The sequence below is a fragment of the Cricetulus griseus genome, chromosome X, assembly GCF_003668045.3.
Source record: "Cricetulus griseus strain 17A/GY chromosome X, alternate assembly CriGri-PICRH-1.0, whole genome shotgun sequence".
In the NCBI taxonomy this organism is placed as follows: domain Eukaryota; kingdom Metazoa; phylum Chordata; class Mammalia; order Rodentia; family Cricetidae; genus Cricetulus; species Cricetulus griseus.
Window position 1 is genome coordinate 67,271,523 of NC_048604.1, and position 18,824 is coordinate 67,290,346.

At 41.6% G+C, this 18,824-nt stretch overlaps 1 protein-coding gene across 1 annotated transcript in view; it reads left to right on the plus strand.

The window, feature by feature from the left end:
* Positions 1–11,337: 11,337 nt before the first annotated feature.
* LOC100768301 overlaps positions 11,338–18,824 on the plus strand; it is a 45,598-nt gene continuing 38,111 nt past the window's right edge. Inside the window, exons 1-5 of the mRNA XM_035449729.1 lie at positions 11,338–11,455; positions 13,671–13,738; positions 14,637–14,757; positions 14,938–15,083; positions 15,462–15,585. Coding sequence (XP_035305620.1) covers positions 11,338–11,455; positions 13,671–13,738; positions 14,637–14,757; positions 14,938–15,083; positions 15,462–15,585 — 577 coding nt within the window. The remainder of the gene's footprint in view (positions 11,456–13,670; positions 13,739–14,636; positions 14,758–14,937; positions 15,084–15,461; positions 15,586–18,824) is intronic.

Below are 18,824 nucleotides of genomic sequence, written 5' to 3' on the forward strand. Positions count from 1 at the left end.
AGGCAGGACCCCTTTACTGAGCAATTTGCCTAGACTGTCATACTTCAACATTTGTCCTATTTTAAATTCTGCCCAAAGTGAGAAGCCTTTTTCAATACATAGATGATTTGCTAATCTATAGCTCAGATCAAACAAAACAGTGTCTTAATTCTTCAAAAACTTACCCCTTATGGATGTGAGGCTTTGCCTTCAAAAGCCCTCCTTCTTCTATTGTCCATTCAGCATAGAAAAAGCTATTCCAGGAGAACATTGGCAAATCAATTTTCTTCATATGTCCCAAGCAAAGGACCCACATATCTACTAGTTCTAGCAGATACCTTCACTGAATAGCTACAGACATTTCAGATAAAACAAAAGGACTTCAGAGGTGCTTCATGTTTTTATAGAACATGTTACTTCTCACTTTGGTCTCTCCTAGTTCCTACAGTCTGATAACAGCTTTGCTTTCACCTCCAATATCAATCAGGGAGTAAATGATTCTCTCAAAATTAAATATTATTTCCATGACACCTGGAACCTTCAATTTTCTGCAAAGATAAAAAAGATTATTTCTTAAAAAGATCTCCCTAAGTTCACACTTGAGACTAAACAGTCATTGCCCATTCTCCTCCCTGTGTCACTTTTAAGATTCCACATCACCTCTGAATATCTCTTAGCCATTTTGGAAACAATTTTCTGTTCTGCCTGGTCCCATAGCCATTTTTTAAATAATCACCCAGAGACTTAATATTAACCACAAACATTTGGCCACTGGCTCAGGCTTGTTACTAGCTAGCTCTTATATTCAAATGAACCCATTTCTATTAATCTGTATATTGCCATGTGGCCTGTGGCTTACCAGTAGTCTGTGAATATTGCTCCTTGGCCGGCTGATGGCTTCTCCCAGACTCTGTCCTTCTCCTGCATCTCTGCTTGGATTTCCTGCCTGTCTATTTTGCCTTGCCATAGGCCAAAGCAGCTTTACTTATCAACCAATGAGAGCAACATATATTCACATCATACAGAAAAACATTCCACGTCAGTTAGATCCCAAGACATAATTCCTGTCTCAACTTGTTACATCTTAGTGACAGCTAATAAAGCCTGCCACTGACTACCAGGGTAAGTACAGTCCCAAGTCTTACCTCACTTTTTCAGGATCACCTCCCATATTAACTTGGAGGACTGTGTCTATCTGAAAACCTTCCCAAAGGATAAAATACCACTCAAAGGTGTCATGTTCAGACCACATCAAGTGCTACTTAGACCTCCAACTTCTATCAGGTCACAAGGCCTGTCATCATGAGTGGTGGTTTGAATGAGAATGGCCTCCATAGGCTCATATCTTTGAATACTTGGTCTCTCGTTTTTTTTTTTTTTTTTTTTTGCAACTGTTTGGAAAAGACTAGGAGGTATAGCCTTGTTGAAAAAGGTGTATCCCTGGAGGTGGGCTTTGAAATTTCAAAGACCTGTATAATTCTCAGTATGCTCTCTCTTCCTCCTGATTGTGAATAAGTGTGTGAATGCTCAGCCATCATTGTTGCCATGCTTTTGCTCTAACCCTCAGAAACTGTAAGCCAATCAAATGCATTTGTTATAAGTTGTCTTGGTCATGGTGCTTTATCACAACAATAAAAAAGTAACTAAGACGGGGGTTGGATTCAGAAGGTGAGCTATTGCTATGACAGACCTGACCATGTTTTTTGTTGGGGGAGTGTTGAAGACTGTGGGACTTTGGACTAGGAAAAATGTTGAACACTATAAGTAAGTAGGTCTTAACAGGCTATTCTAGTAGGAGCTTGGAAGACAGTGGTGTTGAGATCAATGTGGACTACAGAGACCCAGATGAAGTGTTTTCAGAGGGGAACAATATTAGCAACTTGGCTAGGACCATTCTTGTGATATTTTGGCAAATTTTATTACTCTAGAGGACATGGGACCTGGGAGAATGGAGCCAACAAATGAGACAGACTAACATCTCATGCAATAGCAACTTCATTCAGAGCATCAACTCTCAGTGTTAAGAAGAGTCACATGAGAAAAGTGTCCAATCACAAAGGTAAGTGAGAGCTGCATGTGTTGGGCAAGCTGCACATGGCAAAAAAACATGTTTTTACACCAAAGCATATAAACAAATAACAATGGCCAGTTGTAATGAATAATCTGAAGTAAACACACTTCTATCCACAACACCTGGGAGGGGCACCAAAGTGTAATCCAAGAACAATGAACAATTCTGTGTTTTTGAAGAAACTTAGGTCACAAGACTCTTGTATTGGTTTCTTGGAGTTTTTTTTCACAAGTACTCAGAATTTTCTTCACAGGGTTCCATTTTCAGACTATGTTCCGACAGGCAAAGAATGTGGCTGCTTTCTGCCACTGTCCTAAAAATTTTCTTCAGGGACAATTGAAAATTAATGGATTAATTTTTTATTGGCAGGGGGAAATTTTAAGACAGCTCAATAGTGACTCTGTTACATGGTTTTTAGTGATAAGAGATGAAATTATTGAGAGGTTTGATGCAAAATGGAATAAAGGGAGGGGTGCCCTCAGGGTAAGTCCTCATCTAGTTAAGCTTCTAACTTTTACAAGGAAAGGCCTGGGGAAGTTTATGCTCCTAAAAAGCGGCACCAAAGGAGAGCTTATGCAATTGTTAGTATTTAGGCATTTGTACTGGCCTGACCTTGGGGTTCTGACAGGATACACCCTCAGCTGCAGCCACTAAGAGCACCACCTGTGCACATTCACTACATTCCCTTTTAAAAGGGTCCTGCCCACCTCACATCCCTTTCTCTGTCTGTTCTTCTCTCTCTGTGTGTCTCTCTGTGTCTCTGTGTCTCTCTGTGTCTCTGTCTCTGTCTCTGTCTCTCTCTCTCTCTTTTCTCTCTCCTGCTGCTCCCCCTGGAGGCCAGTCTCCCAACTCTCCTTTCCCTTTTATATGATCCCTTTCCCCTAATAAAAAACCTCTCCACTTGAACTCTGTCACATGAAGTTTTTCCCTTCAGTGCCGTTTTTTAAAATTACAACTTTGGTTTCCTAGCATTTCCTCCTGCCCACAGGCAGTTTGAGGTATGCTGGGACCCTGGAACCCTGGAACCCAGTCTACATACAACAACCTCACTTCTGCAGATTGATGGGTCCCTTCATCCAAAACCGGTATGATTGGTGAACCCTTCCTCCTTCCCACCGCTGGCTGTCACAAGAGTGAGGACTTGTCTCTTGAGTGTGGTTTCTCACCCTTTGGCTTTGTTAAGACCTGGTGCCAGGCAATCATAGCTATCTAGGGCTCATTTGAGTCCTTAGCCCCCACCCTTTGCAAGATGGCTCACTGGGTGTCCTCTGCCAGTCTTGTTTCTTGGACCTTCAGGTCCTTTGGCCCCTGCCCCTTGATTGATGGATCACCGAGATGGCTTGTGCCATTCTTGAGACTCTTGATTGATAAAAAGCCATTGGATCTCATTCTGCCTCACTTATGGGGAATAAATAAGTAAAGCAAAAATCAGCTTCCCAGCACTTTATATCTTGATGTGTAATGAAACCTTTGCAACATTCTGCTACTGATCTTGATAGATGGATGGAGGCATCACCTTTTCACTCTTTCACTCTTCCACTTTCTCCCTCCCACAATAAACCTCTTACATTAACTCTGTTTTGTGAGGCATGTTTGCTCCCTGGCAGAGCTCACCGCAAGGTAATCACTTCATGCTGGGACTCTACCCACCTGCTTCACCTTCAACAGAACTGCTCTTTTCCACCTGCAACAAATCTGCTTTCTGGTTCATTGGTGGCTTTGCCTTCCATTCAATATTGGCAATTGGGTCTCTGGTGGGGCATCCTGCTTCTGACCATTCCCCTGGATGTGAGGCTTCATTTCTCCAGCACAGTCTTCTCCTCCCCTTCTGGCTTTTCTCAAAGTCCTGGTACCAGGCAACTGTCTCTCTCTCTAGCTCAGAGTCCTTGGCGGCTGCTCTTTGTTTGAGGAATCATTGAGCAGTTTGTGCGTGTAAATTGATGCACAAATCTGAATTCCTGGTGCTAAGAGTTGCAGACCCTTGGGTCTTCTCTGCCACACTCATGGGAGCTGTGTCATCATCTATACCTCCTTGCTCCCATTGAGATGGTTTTTTTTGAGAACCACTGACCACTCTTAATCTGATACTGTTGCAGGACTACCAGCTGTTGGTTATAGAGCTGAAGGCACAAGACTGCCAAACATGTCCGGGAGATGCTGTGATGATGGAAAAGGCTCAGGTGCTTTAAGCCCTAGGGAGTCAACTTGGATCCACTTTGAACAGCATTTTGCCAGGTCCAGGAGGTGCCTGATGGTTCCACAGAGCCTTGACAGTGAAGTGAAACAACCAGATACTCCAGGATGTGGCTAGCACCCCAGCTTTCCTAGGTCTCCCAAGGTCAGCAGGAAGTAGTTTTGAGAACATGGCGTCCTTATGCCTGCCTCACCTGCTACCACTTTCTAATGCCTAACATTTTTATAACAAATAAAAAGGGAGGAATGTTAGTATTTAGGCATTTGTACAGGCTTGTCCTTGGAGTTCTAATAGGATGCATCCTCAACTGCAGCCACTAAGAGCACACCACCTGTGCCTATTCATTATGTTTCCTTTTAAAAGGATCCTCCTCCCCTATCTGTTCCCCTCTCTCTTTCTCTACCTCTCTTTCCTCTCCCCTGCTGTCCCTGTCTCTGAAAGCCAGTCTCCCCGCTTTCCCCTTTTTATGATCCATTTCACCTAATAAAAAACCTTTCTGGTTGAACTCTGTCGCATAGAGACTTTCTCTCTTCTGCTGCTTTTAAAAAATTACAGTAATTGTGATTCAAGGAAGAGCCAGGCTCCATCACAAACAGGCAGCTGAACTTGGTAGCATTGTCCATATAGTTCTGGCTTTAAAGTAATAGAGGATACAAGAGTAAGGGGGTCATGAAATCTTTCATCCCCCATGTGAGTGGAAATCCTCTATTCAACCAAAGGCCAGCACAACCAGAAGACTTGAGAGGAAACAGGAACCAAGGATCAAAACACCCACCCAACAAAGACAAATCCAGAAATCAGCACCTTGACTTATAATCACTCCAAATCCACATTCGTAAACAAATGTGTAAGAACACGATCACCAACAGCCAGAGCAATATGCCACCACCAGAGCCCAGCCATCCAATTACAGCAAGCCCTGAATATTCCAACACAGCTGAAGCAGAAGAAAATGACCTTAAAATAAGCTTTATAAAGATCATAGAGGTCCTTATAGAGGAAATTGTTAAATTACTTAAAGAAATAAAGAAAAAGACAATCAAATATTGGAGAAAATCAATAAATCCCTAAAAGGATTCAAGAAAGCCAAGGGAGAAAAAACAGTCGAAGAAAACGAATAAAGCTGTTCAAGTCCTGAAAATAGAAGCACAAAGAAAGCAAAACTGATGGAATTCTGGAAATTGAAAATCTAGGTAAGCAAACAGGAACTACAGATGAAAGCATCACCAACAGAATACAAGAGATAGAAGAGAGAATCTCAGACATTGAAGACATGATAGAACAAACAGATACACCAGTCAAAGAAAATGTTAAATCTAAAAAATTCCTGACACAAAACACCAGGAAACCAGGGACACTAATGAAAAGTCCAAACATAAGAATACTAGAAAGAGAAGGAGAAGATTCCCAACTCAAAAACACAGCAAATATTTTTAGCAAAATCATAAAAACGTTTTCCTAACCTAAAGAAGGACATACCTATCAAGGTACAAGAAGCTTATAGAATATCAAATAGATTTGACAAGAAAAGAAAGATCTCTGGCCACATAATCAAAATACTAAACACACAGAACAAAGAAAGAATATTAAAAGCTGCAAGGGCCAAGTAACATATAAAGACAGACCTATTAGAATTATATTCAACTTCCCAATGGAGATTCTAAAAGTCAAAGGGGCCTGGACAGATATCTTGCAGACTCTAAGAGACCACAGATGCCAGCCCAGACTACTGTACCCACCAAAACTTTCAATCACTATAGATGGAGAAAACAAGATATCCATGACAAAGTTAAACTTAAACAATATCTATCCACAAATCCAGAAGGTACTAGAAGGTAAAATTCAATCCAAGGAGGTTATCTATACCCATGAAAAGAAAGAGGCAATAATTTCACATCAGCATAACCCAAAAAGGGGACACACACACACACTACCACAACCAACAACTAAAACAAAATAACAGGAATTAACAATCATTGGTCATGGATATCTCTCAATATCAATGGATTCAATTCCCCAATAAAAAGACAGAGGCTAACAGAATGGATATGAAAACAAGCTCTATCCTCCCTCTGCATAAAAGAAACACACCTCAACACCAAAGACCGACATTACCTCAGAGTAAAGGTTTGGAAAAAGATTTTCCAAACAAATGGTTCCAAGAAACAAGCTGCTGTAGTCATTATAATATCTAATGGCATAAACTTCAAACCAAAATTAATCTAAAGCAATGGGGAAGGGCACTTCATATTCATCAAATGAAAAATCCACCAAAATTACATTTCAGTTCTTGACACCTGTGCCTCAAACATAGGGACACCCACATGAAGATGAAACACTACTAAAGCTTAAATTACACACCAATCCTCACACACTGATAGTGAAACACATCAGTACCCCACTCTCACCAGTGGACAGATCATCCAGATGAAAACTAACCAGAGAAATAATGTCGCTAACAGACATTATGAACCAAATGGGCCTAACAGATATCTACAGAGCATTTCACCTAAACATAAAAGAATACACTTTCTTCTTTGCACTTCACAGAACATTCTCCAGTATTGACCACATACTTGGTAACAAAGCAAGTCTCAACAGATATAAGAAAACTAAAATAATCCTCTGTATCCTATCAGACTACCACAGATTAAAGCTGGATTTCAACAACAACATCTAGCATACAAATTCGTGGAAACTGAACAACTCTATACTGAATGACTGCTGTGTCAAGGAAGAAATAAAGAAATTAAAGTCTTCCTAGAATTCAAAAAAAAAGAATGCACAAAATATCCATATTTATAGGACACAATGAAAGCATTGCTAAGAGGAAACTTCATAGCACTAATTGCCTTTATAAAGAAATTGCAGAGAGGAGTCTGGACATACCTCACCCCTGTCTACACCCTGCCCTCTGTCCGGCAGTGGGTGCCCTAGCCTCAGAGCCCTCATCCAGTGGCTGATGGAAGCAGAGGCAGACATCCACAGATACACACTGAACTGAACTCTGGAACTTAGTTGCAGAGAGGGAGGAATGAAGATCGAAGGGGTCGGTACCAGGTTGGAGAAACCCACAGAAACAGCTGGCCTGAACAAGGGGGAACACATCGACCCCAGATGCTGTCTGGGAGGCCAGTACAGGACTGATACAGACCCCTGAACATGTATGTCAATGAGGAGGCCTCTGCACTGTAGGGGGCCTCTGGTTGTGGATTAGTATTTTTCCATGGTGTAAGAAGTGACTTTGAGAGCCCATCCCACGTGAAGGGATACACTCTGGCCCTGGACACATGGGAAAGGGCCCAGGCCCAGCCCAGGATGATGTGGTGGACTTTGAGGAGCCCCCGTTGAGGGCCCTACCCTGCCTGGGGAGTGGAGGGTGGATGGGGTGAGGGGTAGGTTGGGGTAGGGTAGGAGGGGTGAGGGGAGGGAAAGGGAGAAAGGATTGACATGTGAAACAAGCTTGTCCTAATTTGAACTAAAAAAAAAAAAAGAAATTGAAGGGAACATAGGCTAACAGATTGGATACGAAGACAGAATCTATCCTTCTGCTGCATACAAGAAACACACCTCAAATTCAAAGACATTACCTCAGAGTAAAGGGTTGGGATAAGATATTCCAATCAAACGGACCCAAGAAACGAGATGGGGTAGCTATCCTAGTACCTAACAAGTTAGACTTCAAACTAAAATCAATCAAAAGAGAGGAAGAAGGTCATTTCATATTCATCACAGGAAAAATCCATCAGGAAGAAGTCTCAATTCTAAACCTCTATGCCCCAAACACAAAGGCACCAACAGTTGTAAAAGAAACATTATTAAAACTCAAATCACAAATAAGACCTCACACAGTTATAGTGGGACACTTCAACACCCCACTCTCACCACTGGACAGGACCACCAGACAGAAACTTAACAAAGAGACAAAGGAACTAACAGAAGTTATGACCCAATTGGGATTAACAGACATCTATAGAACTTTCCATACAAACACAAAAGAATATACCTTCTTTTCAGCATCACATGGAACCTTCTCAAAAATCGACCACATACTCAGCAACATTGCAAACCTAACCAGGTACAAAAAATTGGAATAATCCCCTGTGTCTTATCAGACCACTATGCTTTAAAGTTAGAAATCAAAAACAACACAAATTGCAGAAAACCTACCAACTCATGGAAATTGAACAACACACAATTGCACCATTCCTGGGTCAAGGAAGAAATAAAGAAAGAAATTAAAGACTTCCTAGAAGTCAGTGAAAATGAAGACACAACATACCCAAACTTATGGGACACTTTGAAAGCAGTACTAAGGGGAAAGTTCATAGCTCTAAGTGCTCACATGAAGAAACTAGAGAATAGTCACACCAGAGAGTTGACATCACAGTTGAAAGCTCTAGAAAAAAATGGAAGCAAATTCACCCCGGAGGAGTAGATGCCAGGAAATAATCAAATTGAGGGCAGAAATCAGTAAAGCCAAAACAAAGAAAACAATTCAAAGAATCAATGTAACAAAGAGATAGTTCTTTGAGAAAATAAACAAGATAGACAAACCTTTATCCAAACTAAGCAAAAGGCAGAGAGAGAACATGCAAATTAACTAAATCAGAAATGAAAAAGGGGACATAACAACAGACACTGAGGAAATCCACAGAATATTCAGGTCATACTTTGAAAGGCTGTACTCCACAAAGTTTGAAATTTTAAAGGAAATGTGTCGAAGGCCAAAAGGGGCCTCATACTGAATCAAGAGTTAATCATTGTTAGATGACCAGAATCGCTGCGACTACAAGATGTTTTTTCCGGATAAGCTGCACTATACATGTTGCAAAATGTTCTCCCTTTTCTCAGAAATAGCTGCGGTTCGCTAACAATGGGACCATGGGCTAAGATTTACCTTGCCTCTATTTCCTCTTGAAAATTTTCCATTCCTCCTGCTCCCTTACCCCGCCCTCCTGCTCCCTTACCCCGCCCTGAGTAAAAATCCCCTGCATATAAGCAAGCTTTACATTTCAATAAAGGAGACCTTGACATTGCACAGACGGACTCTTGTCCTTTCTTGCGCCGCAAGGTCTCCCTCCTCTCTCGCCCTCATGACCCCTTTAGGTGACAACCCCCTCGAGACCCGCGAATAACCTGGCCTGCTGGACGGGTCAAGTGGCGCCCAAACGTGAGGCTCGAGGTACGGTGGTCTCCGGACAGCGCTAAGAGAAGAAGAGGCTAGCCGACCCAAAATGGAGACGCCCTGCATCGCTCGTGCACCGGTCTGTCTCGAGGTAAGTACTGCTGTCCCATTATCGTCATGGGCAATTCAGCCTCTAAGGAGGCCCTCTTTATCAGAGAAATAAAGAGTAGTCTTAGGGAGAGAGGAAGTAGAGTTAAGAAAAAGGATCTCTTTAATTTTTTGTTGTTGTTGTTGTTGTTTTGTGGAGGAGAAATGTCCTTGGCTGGTGATTCATGGGCCTGGCATTCATCCACTAAGTTGGAATAAAGTGGGAAAGGATATTAATGGTCTCCTCAAAAAGGGAGAGGAGATCCCAGATTCCTTCTTTAGTTTTTATGGAGTTATCAGAGATATTCTTAAGGAATCTGAGACAGAGGGAAAAGTTCTCACCGCTCATGAGTGACTGATTCCCTGGTAAGTCCCCCCTCATTCCGTTCGATAATATGGGCCAAATTGTCTAAGGAAGTCAAACACTTCCTTTCGGGAAAGAGGAGTTTGAGTAAAATGTAAGGACTTGATTCAGTTTTTTGCCTTTTGTCAAAAAAAAAAAAAAAAATGTCCATGGGTCATTTTAAAAAGCCCAGACATTCATCCCTAACTTGGAAAAAGGTCGGAGAAGGACCTTAACAGATTGCTCATAGAAAAGGGAGCTGAGGCAGTTCCCTCACAGACTTTTAGTTACGGGCCTTGAGCCTCATTCTCCTAAAAACCTTAAAAATTACCCTGTCTTTAGTCCAAACCCCAAACTAAAAACAGATAGTAGAAGCTTAGACTGCTCAAGTACAGGAGATTTCAGAGTTTAAACGTTTTAAAAGGATCCTTCCTGCTTACAAAAGCCACTGCCATGATGCAGCATTTTGAGTTTCTCAGGGGCTTAGGAAGACTAGGTGCGGCCTCGCATACACGCAGGCCCTCAGGAGATATCTAGGAATGTAATGGAGAACAAAAAAAATCCGCGCCTACTTAGAGATGGCTAGATAGTAAAGAATATACAGGACAAATAATTGGGATGAGCAGGGAGAGAGAGTTAATAAGTACCAAATTGGAGAGCCTTCACCTCCTTCTTTCGTTTTAAGCTGGAAATTCAGAAAGGCAAATACTCAATGGTAAAATTCAGCAAGAGCTAAGAGACTTAAAAATTTTAACAAAATTGCTTACATGAGATAAGAAATTTACAGGTTTCTTGGGTCAGAGAAAATGGCTCAGGGGAACATAGCAGGATACATGTGCCAATACCATTCAAACAGCTCTAGGAACTATTAATGGCTTGTGTCCAGTATAGACCAACAGAGGCTGATAGGGAATATTACTATAGAAGCCTCACCCCTAGGAAATTAAAAGTGGATAACCAAGGCCTGCCGGTCAAGAGGAGGATATTTGTTATAGAGACCAGGCAGGGACCTAGGGAGTTGATTAAGAATTGATTTCTAGGCCTATATGGAATTTTACAAAAATGTTAGAGACACAGATGTTGGGAACTTTGATTATAAAATAGCTAGCCTATGATAATGTTGGTAATGCATGCCAGACCACACTAAGGCCTCACAGGAGGAAAACTGATATGGTGAATTCATTAAGAATTTTTCAGATATGGACCTAGCTTACACTCAGGGATTATCGATGATGGCTGCCTTACAGGAAATTCAGTTAAAAATAAGTTATTCCTATACAGAAAGCAAGGTACAGGGAGAAAGAAATACATAAAGCCTTCTAGAGGTCGCTTTGGGCATATGCAGAAAGAGCTCCAGGTCAGACAGAGTCCCAACAAAAGAAAGAATAAGGGATCAGGCTTATGCCCAAAATACAGCCACAGATTTTTCAGCGGCTCAGAGGGCATGGTCGAGCTAAGGCCAAGGTCAGCCAGCCATGGCAGCGGCCAGGGTCTGCCGGCCCTCAGCCAGCAGCTTGGTACCACCTCATGCTGGCATCTGCGGCAGGCTAGACAAAATGGCTGCCGGGCTGGCGGACAGCCTGCCTCCACGTGGTAACTTCCAGCCTTGGGAGATGCCGCCATAGTTGATGGCTAATTAATACATATATAAATACTATTGATACAGCCAGACAGAAACTTTTTGAGACTTATAGAGAAAAAAGGACAACATATTTAAGCTTAGAATTGTTCAAATTTTGGATGCTCATATTTCAATGATTGGCTATAGCTGCTATATTAGAAATTTCAATTAGGGATTTTTCTTTTCAACAAACTGATCATAACCTAGGCAAAAGGAGAAATGTGAGACGTATGCAAGTTATGAATGAACGGTGTGGCCACACCTGGATTCGTGATGTGATTGTGAATTTATGAATGCGGATGAATGAAAATGCCTAAATTGCCTTGGATATGATTAGAGAGATATTTACATTGCCTCAGATATTGTTTTAAAAATATCAAAATCATTTTAACATTGCCAAAAGGAGCATCCAATCAGTCAATTAATGTCTTAGCAGGAAAAATTTTGATTTCAGCCCTAGGAGACAGTCAATTAAAAAGTTAGCAAAAGCCTATAGCGTTAGCTTAGAGGCATGAGGATTCTATGGATGATTCTGTAAAATTTGACAGATGAGAGGATACAGGTCTTACTAAATTTTTATGGTTTAAAAAAAAATCTAAAAATTAAAGTTAAAACATGATTTTAAAAAAGGTTTATAAAAAGCCTCAAAAAAGAGCCAACCTGTTAGATTCACAGCTTAAATGTTTTTTCATATGCAAATTTAAGCCAGGTCAGCCAAGATGCAAATGAGATTTTATCAGCTTGTCAGCCTCAAAGGTTAGGTTAGAAAAGGCTACTCAAAAACTCTAAATAAATCTAGAAAATTATTAAAGATATATGTTATATTCTAAAAAAAAAAATTAAGGCTTAATAGATAACAATTAGAAAAGATAGTTTAAAAATCTTTAAATAAATTTTTTAAAAATTGTTATAAAATATTCATTGGTTAAATGCCTTTTTGGGGACATCTAATGATGATTTAAATCCTTTAAGTAAAATTCTATAAGGAGATAATGATCCAGATATACCCAGACAGCTAACTAGAAAGGTAGACAAGTTCTATTATTGGAGGAGGCGATTCAGCATCAATATTGACTATACAAAACCATTACTATGGTTCACCAGCCTAAATATTTTAAACCCTTATTTTAAAGCATTAGCCTACATGGTACAAAAATGCCATATAGATTTTAAAAAATATTTTAGGAAAAAACCAAGTATGATACATGTCTCCGACTCTAAGCAACAGTTTAATTGATGGTTTCAAAACAATGAGTCATATGCGATTGCCTTTGCCCAATTTTTAGGAAGAATTGATAATCAGTTTCTAGCTCATGGACTGTTACAATTTACACTATAAATTCTTTTGTATTTCCAAAATTGTAAAAAGCAGTCCCTTAAAAAAATGCTATGTTAATTTTTACCAATAGTCTATTGGGAGAGTTACTGACAGTCACTATATATTTAAAGCTTATAAGGTAACAAAAACAGTCCCATACACAGGATCTAGTAATAGTCAAGTCAGAAAATTATTTAAACAAATTCAAAATGTTATTCACCTAAGAATTATCGTGTTTATGGGTCACAATGGGAACCTATTAAATAGGTCTTTCCCTGATTACTGGCCAAATGAAATGAATTATCTGATTAACAAAATCAGTTGATTTGCCTTAAATAAAAAAGCTCGACAGGCTTGTAACTTTTCTTCATCATAATAGCAAGTCTAAGTAAGAAATTTGGCTTAACCAGTGAGACTACTGGTCAAATCATCAAACAATAAAAAATATGTTCATAATATGGCTATGGCTAATTTAAGGATGAATCCTCAAGGCCTGCCCCCCAACCATTTATGACGAATAGATATGCCTCACATTACAGAGTTTGGCAAGTTAAAAATGTGCCACTCCACAAACAGGAGAAGCCACCAGGCATGTTATAAGTCACTGTTTAAGATGTTTTGACTGCATGGGAATGCCAAAAGTTATAAAAACAGATAATGGGTCTGGATATACTAACAAAGCTTTCCAGCAATTTTGTGCTTAATTCCCGAGACCGGTGCTACCAGAACAGCCCATATGGCCTAGTCCTGCCCAGTGCGTGTGGACCTGCCTGCCGAGCCCAAGCCCCTAGCGGCAGGGACGGTTGGGCCTTTGGGGACGCAGCATGCTGCTGACTTGGAGTGAAACACCTGCCTCCGTGCTTTTATAGCGGCGGTGAGACATGAGGCGAGCCCGCAGCTCGGGCAACAGCGGCTCCTGAGCCGGCGGGACGCACAGGCCAGGCATTGGTGGCGCACACCTTTAATCCCAGCACTCGGGAGGCTGAGACAGGAGTTCTAGGCTGTAATGCGCTATGTCTGCACTAAATTCGGCATCAATATGATGACCTCCAGAGAATGGGCGGCCACCAGGTTGCCTAAGGAGGAGGAATTCTATACCATACATTGTCTATGCTAAATTTCCTCATGTATGATCCTACAGAAAAATCAGCCTCAGATCGCCTCTGGCATCCATAAATGGCTCAAAATTATGCTTAAGCCTTATAAAAAGATCCCCTAACTTACAAATGGCACGGACCAGATCCGGTCCTCATCTGGGGAAAAGGACATACATATATTTTTGATACTCAGGCCAAATATGCTAGATGGTTGCCTAAATGCCTTCTTAATCCACCCAGGGAAAGCCCCTGAGGAGCCTTCTAATTCTGCTTAATTCTAGATAAAAGATGCTGTCTTTTTGGCTACTTGTGTGTTCCCGCCTTCGATTGCCATTGCCACTGGAAGCCCTTATCAGATCTACAACTACACCTGGATGATCATCAACCCTGCCAATGATGCTGCCAACTGATGCTGTCAATGCCTTCACAACTATTGCGACCACCCCCTCTTTTCCCCCCCTAATAGTTGACTTATATACTTTAGCCTTAGGGGCCTCTCCAGACTAGGGAACCCCTGACCATTTTCCCCCCAGGAGCTCCCTTTTCCGCTGACCTTATTCTATCCTTAATTAACCCTACTGTTCAGGCCCTCCATCAAGCCAGCCACTCCCTTATAGAGGACGGTTGGGTCTGCTATTCTTCCACCCCTCCCTTTTCTGAGGGAATTGCAGGCATTTAATTTCTACCTTGCCAGTTCTACTAGATTGACTACTTAAACTGTCACCCTTACCTTTTCAGAAACTAACCAGATTCATTAAGTACCAGATTGACGCCATCCTCGAAAAACCGGTTTTGGTTCACTACCATCGCCTAGCGGCATTAGATTCTGAGCTGCCTGACGATAATAACCCTCCCCCCAGTCCTAAAGGACTGGATTTTTCAGGCCTTGAACATCGAACCTCCCGATTTCCTTGGCCTTGGAGCCGTCCATGACGGGAAATATCGTGGTGCCGCAAGCCAGATGCCGACCCTTCCCAACGGCTGTAGCGTCCTCCATGACGGGTTTAGCATGAGACTGACCCCCCTTCAAAACCTGTAGGCCCAAATCCGGTCCTCCCCGATCGAGGGATAAAGACTCTGCCTAAGCCCGCTCAAACTCCGGCCCAGTCATCTACCCCTAAGCTTACCCCAATTACCCCCTCTATTAGCCCGGATCCAGGCACTGTAGATAGATTATTCAATTTGGTACAGGGAGCCTATCTAGCACTCAATGCATCCAGTCCTAATTCTACTCGAGATTGCTGGCTCTGCTTGTCTGCTGAGCCCCCCTATTATGAAGGGATTGCCTTTATGGCCAGTACATCCAATATCACCTCCCCATCAGCAAGGTGCAGGGCTGTCCCTCACCAACTTACCCTGCCCGGAGTTTCAGGACAAGGGCTTTGTTTAGGAAAGGTGCCCTCCAGTTACACCCAGTTTTGCAATAAAACTATAATTCCCTATATAGGAAGCTACTATCTTGAGGCACCCAATGGTACCTATTGGGCTTGCAACACAGGATTAACACCCTGTATATTTGCTTTAAGCCTTGATGTTTCACATGAATATTGCATTTTGGTACAGCTTTGGCCTCAAATCAAATACTATTCAGGGGAGATACTGGTCTCACAGGCACAGCGCAGAGTGATGAGAGAGCCTGTCTCTATGACCATTGCCCTTATGCTGGGGATTGGTGGCCTTGTTGCCGGTATAGGAACCGGAACAGCTGCCCTTGTACAAAACAATCAACTGTTGCAATTACAAATAGCTATGAACACGGATCTTGAGGCCATAGAAAGATCCATCAGTGCTCTGGAAAAATCGCTGACCTCTCTATCCGAGGTGGTTTTGCAAAATAGAAGAGGGCTGGATCTCCTGTTCCTTAAGGAAGGTGGCCTTTGCGCTGCTTTAAGGGAAGAATGTTGTTTCTATGCTGACCATACTGGCATTGTCAAAGAGTCTATGGAAATCCTGAGAGAACGGTTGGCTAAAAGAAAGAGAGAGTTTGAGAACCAAAAAGGATGGTTCTCAAATTTGCTACAGGGATCCCCCTGGTTGTCTACTTTACTCCCAACTATTATAGCCCCCTTAATTGTTTTCCTATTGCTTCTTTCTTTTGGCCCATGGGCCCTTCAACGGCTAACCCAGCTTATTAAAAGACAAATTGATTCGGCCTTACCTAAAAGTATTTCGGTCCATTACCACAAATTAGTAGCAGCTGACCCGGGGGAGGAGCGAGGGTCGCAGCAAGAGCTCAGGTTCAGTAATCAAGGACTCAGGTTTAATAACTCAAGATTGATGCAGCAAGGGAGTACTCAATGACGGGAGTATGCATAGGTCCTGGAACAGGGGGCAACAACGTACAGAGGTCGTCAAGACCGGCTCAACAAGGCACGTTGCCTGTCCAGGGGCGCAGCCTATGCGGCCTAAGACAGGGGCTCTCTTGATAATAAGATTCATCATCCCTTTTTGTATACAGAAGGGGGAGATGTCGAAGGCCAAAAGGGGCCTCATACTGAATCAAGAGTTAATCATTGTTAGATGACCAGAATCGCTGCGACTACAAGATGTTTTTTCCGGATAAGCTGCACTATACATGTTGCAAAATGTTCTCCCTTTTCTCAGAAATAGCTGCGGTTCGCTAACAATGGGACCATGGGCTAAGATTTACCTTGCCTCTATTTCCTCTTGAAAATTTTCCATTCCTCCTGCTCCCTTACCCCGCCCTCCTGCTCCCTTACCCCGCCCTGAGTAAAAATCCCCTGCATATAAGCAAGCTTTACATTTCAATAAAGGAGACCTTGACATTGCACAGACGGACTCTTGTCCTTTCTTGCGCCGCAAGGTCTCCCTCCTCTCTCGCCCTCATGACCCCTTTAGGTGACAACCCCCTCGAGACCCGCGAATAACCTGGCCTGCTGGACGGGTCAGAAATGGATAATTTTCTGGACAGATATCACTTACCAAAATTGAATCAAGAACAGACAAGCAACGTAAACAGATCTATAACCTCTAAGGGAATAGAAGCAGTCATCAAAAGTCTCCCAACCAAAAAAAGACTGGGGCCAGATGGTTTCAATGCAGCATTGAACCAGAAATTCAAAGAAGTGCTAATACCAATACTCCTCAAATTGTACCACACAATAGAAGCAGAATGGACATTGACAAACTCTTTTTACGAGGCTACAATAACTTTGATACCCAAGCCAAACAAAGACACAACTAAGAAAGAGAACTACAGACCAATATCCCTCATGAACATTGATGCAAAAATACTCAGTAAAATACTGGCAAATCGAATCCAAGAACACATCAGAGAAATCAACCATCATGATCAAGTAGGCTTCATCCCAGGGATGCAAGAATGGTTCAACATATGAAAATCCATCAATGTAATCCACCATATAAACAGACTGAAGAAGAAAAATACATGATCATCTCACTAGATGCAGAAAAAGCCTTTGACAAAATCCAACATCCCTTCATGATAAAGGTCTTGGAGAAATCAGGGATAACAGGAACATACCTCAAAATAATAAAAGCAATATACAGCAAACCAACAGTCAACATCAAATTAAATGGAGAGAAACTCAATGCAATTCCTCTAAAATCTGGGACAAGACAAGGCAGTCCACTCTCTCCATACCTCTTCAATATTGTCCTTGAAGTTATAGCTAGAGCAATAAGACAACAAAAGGAGATCAAGGGAATACAAATCAGAAAGGAAGAAGTCAAACTCTCACTATTTGCAGATGATATGATAGTTTACATAAGTGACCTGAAAAACTCTACCAGGGAACTCCTAGAGCTGATAAACACCTTCAGCAATGTGGCAGAATACAAGATTAACTCAAAAAAATCTGTAGCCCTACTATACACGGATGACACATTAGTGGAGAAAGAAATCAGAGAAACATCACCCTTTACAATTGCCACAAACAACATAAAATACCTTGGGGGTAACACTAACCCAAAACGTGAAAGACCTGTACCATAAGAATTTTGAGTCTCTAAAGAAAGAAATTAAAGAAGATACCAGAAAATGGAAAGATCTGCCATGCTCTTGGATAGGTAGGATCAACATAGGAAAAATGGTAATCTTGCCAAAAGCAATCTACAGATTGTATGCAATCCCCATCAAAATCCCAACACAATTCTTCACAGACCTTGAAAGAACAATTCTCAACTTTATATGGAGAAACAAAAGACCCAGGATAGCCAAAACAACCCTGTACAACAGAGGAAATTCTGGAGGCATCACCATCCCTGACTTCAAGCTCTATTACAGAGCTATAGTCCTAAAAACAGCTTGGTATTGGTACAAAAATAGACAGGTAGACCAATGGAATAGAGTTGAAAACCCTGATATTAACCCACACACCTATGAACATTTATGATAAACAATCCAAATTTATACGATGGAACAAAGAAAACATCTTCAACAAATGGTGCTGGCATAACTGGTTGCATACATGTAGAAGACTGCAGTTAGACCCAAGCCTATCACCTTGCACAAAACTTAAGTCAAAATGGATCAAAGACCTCTACATAAATCCAGCTACAATGAGCCTATTAGAAGGCAAAGTAGGAAATACCGTTGAATTAATTGTTACAGGAGACTGCTTCCTGAACATTACACCAGTAGCACAGATACTGAGGTCAACAATTGATAAATGGGACCTCCTGAAACTGAGAAGCTTCAGCAAGACAAAATGGCAGCCCACAGACTGGGAAAAGATATTCACCAACCCCACATCTGACAGAGGGCTTATCTCCAAAATATACAAAGAACTCAAGAAGCTAGTCTCCAAAACACCCAACAATCCAATTAAAAAGTGGGGTACAGAACTAAAGAGACAATTCTCAATAGAGGAATCTAAAATGGCTGAAAGACACATGAGAAAGTGTTCAACATCCTTAGCCATCAGGGAAATGCAAATCAAAACA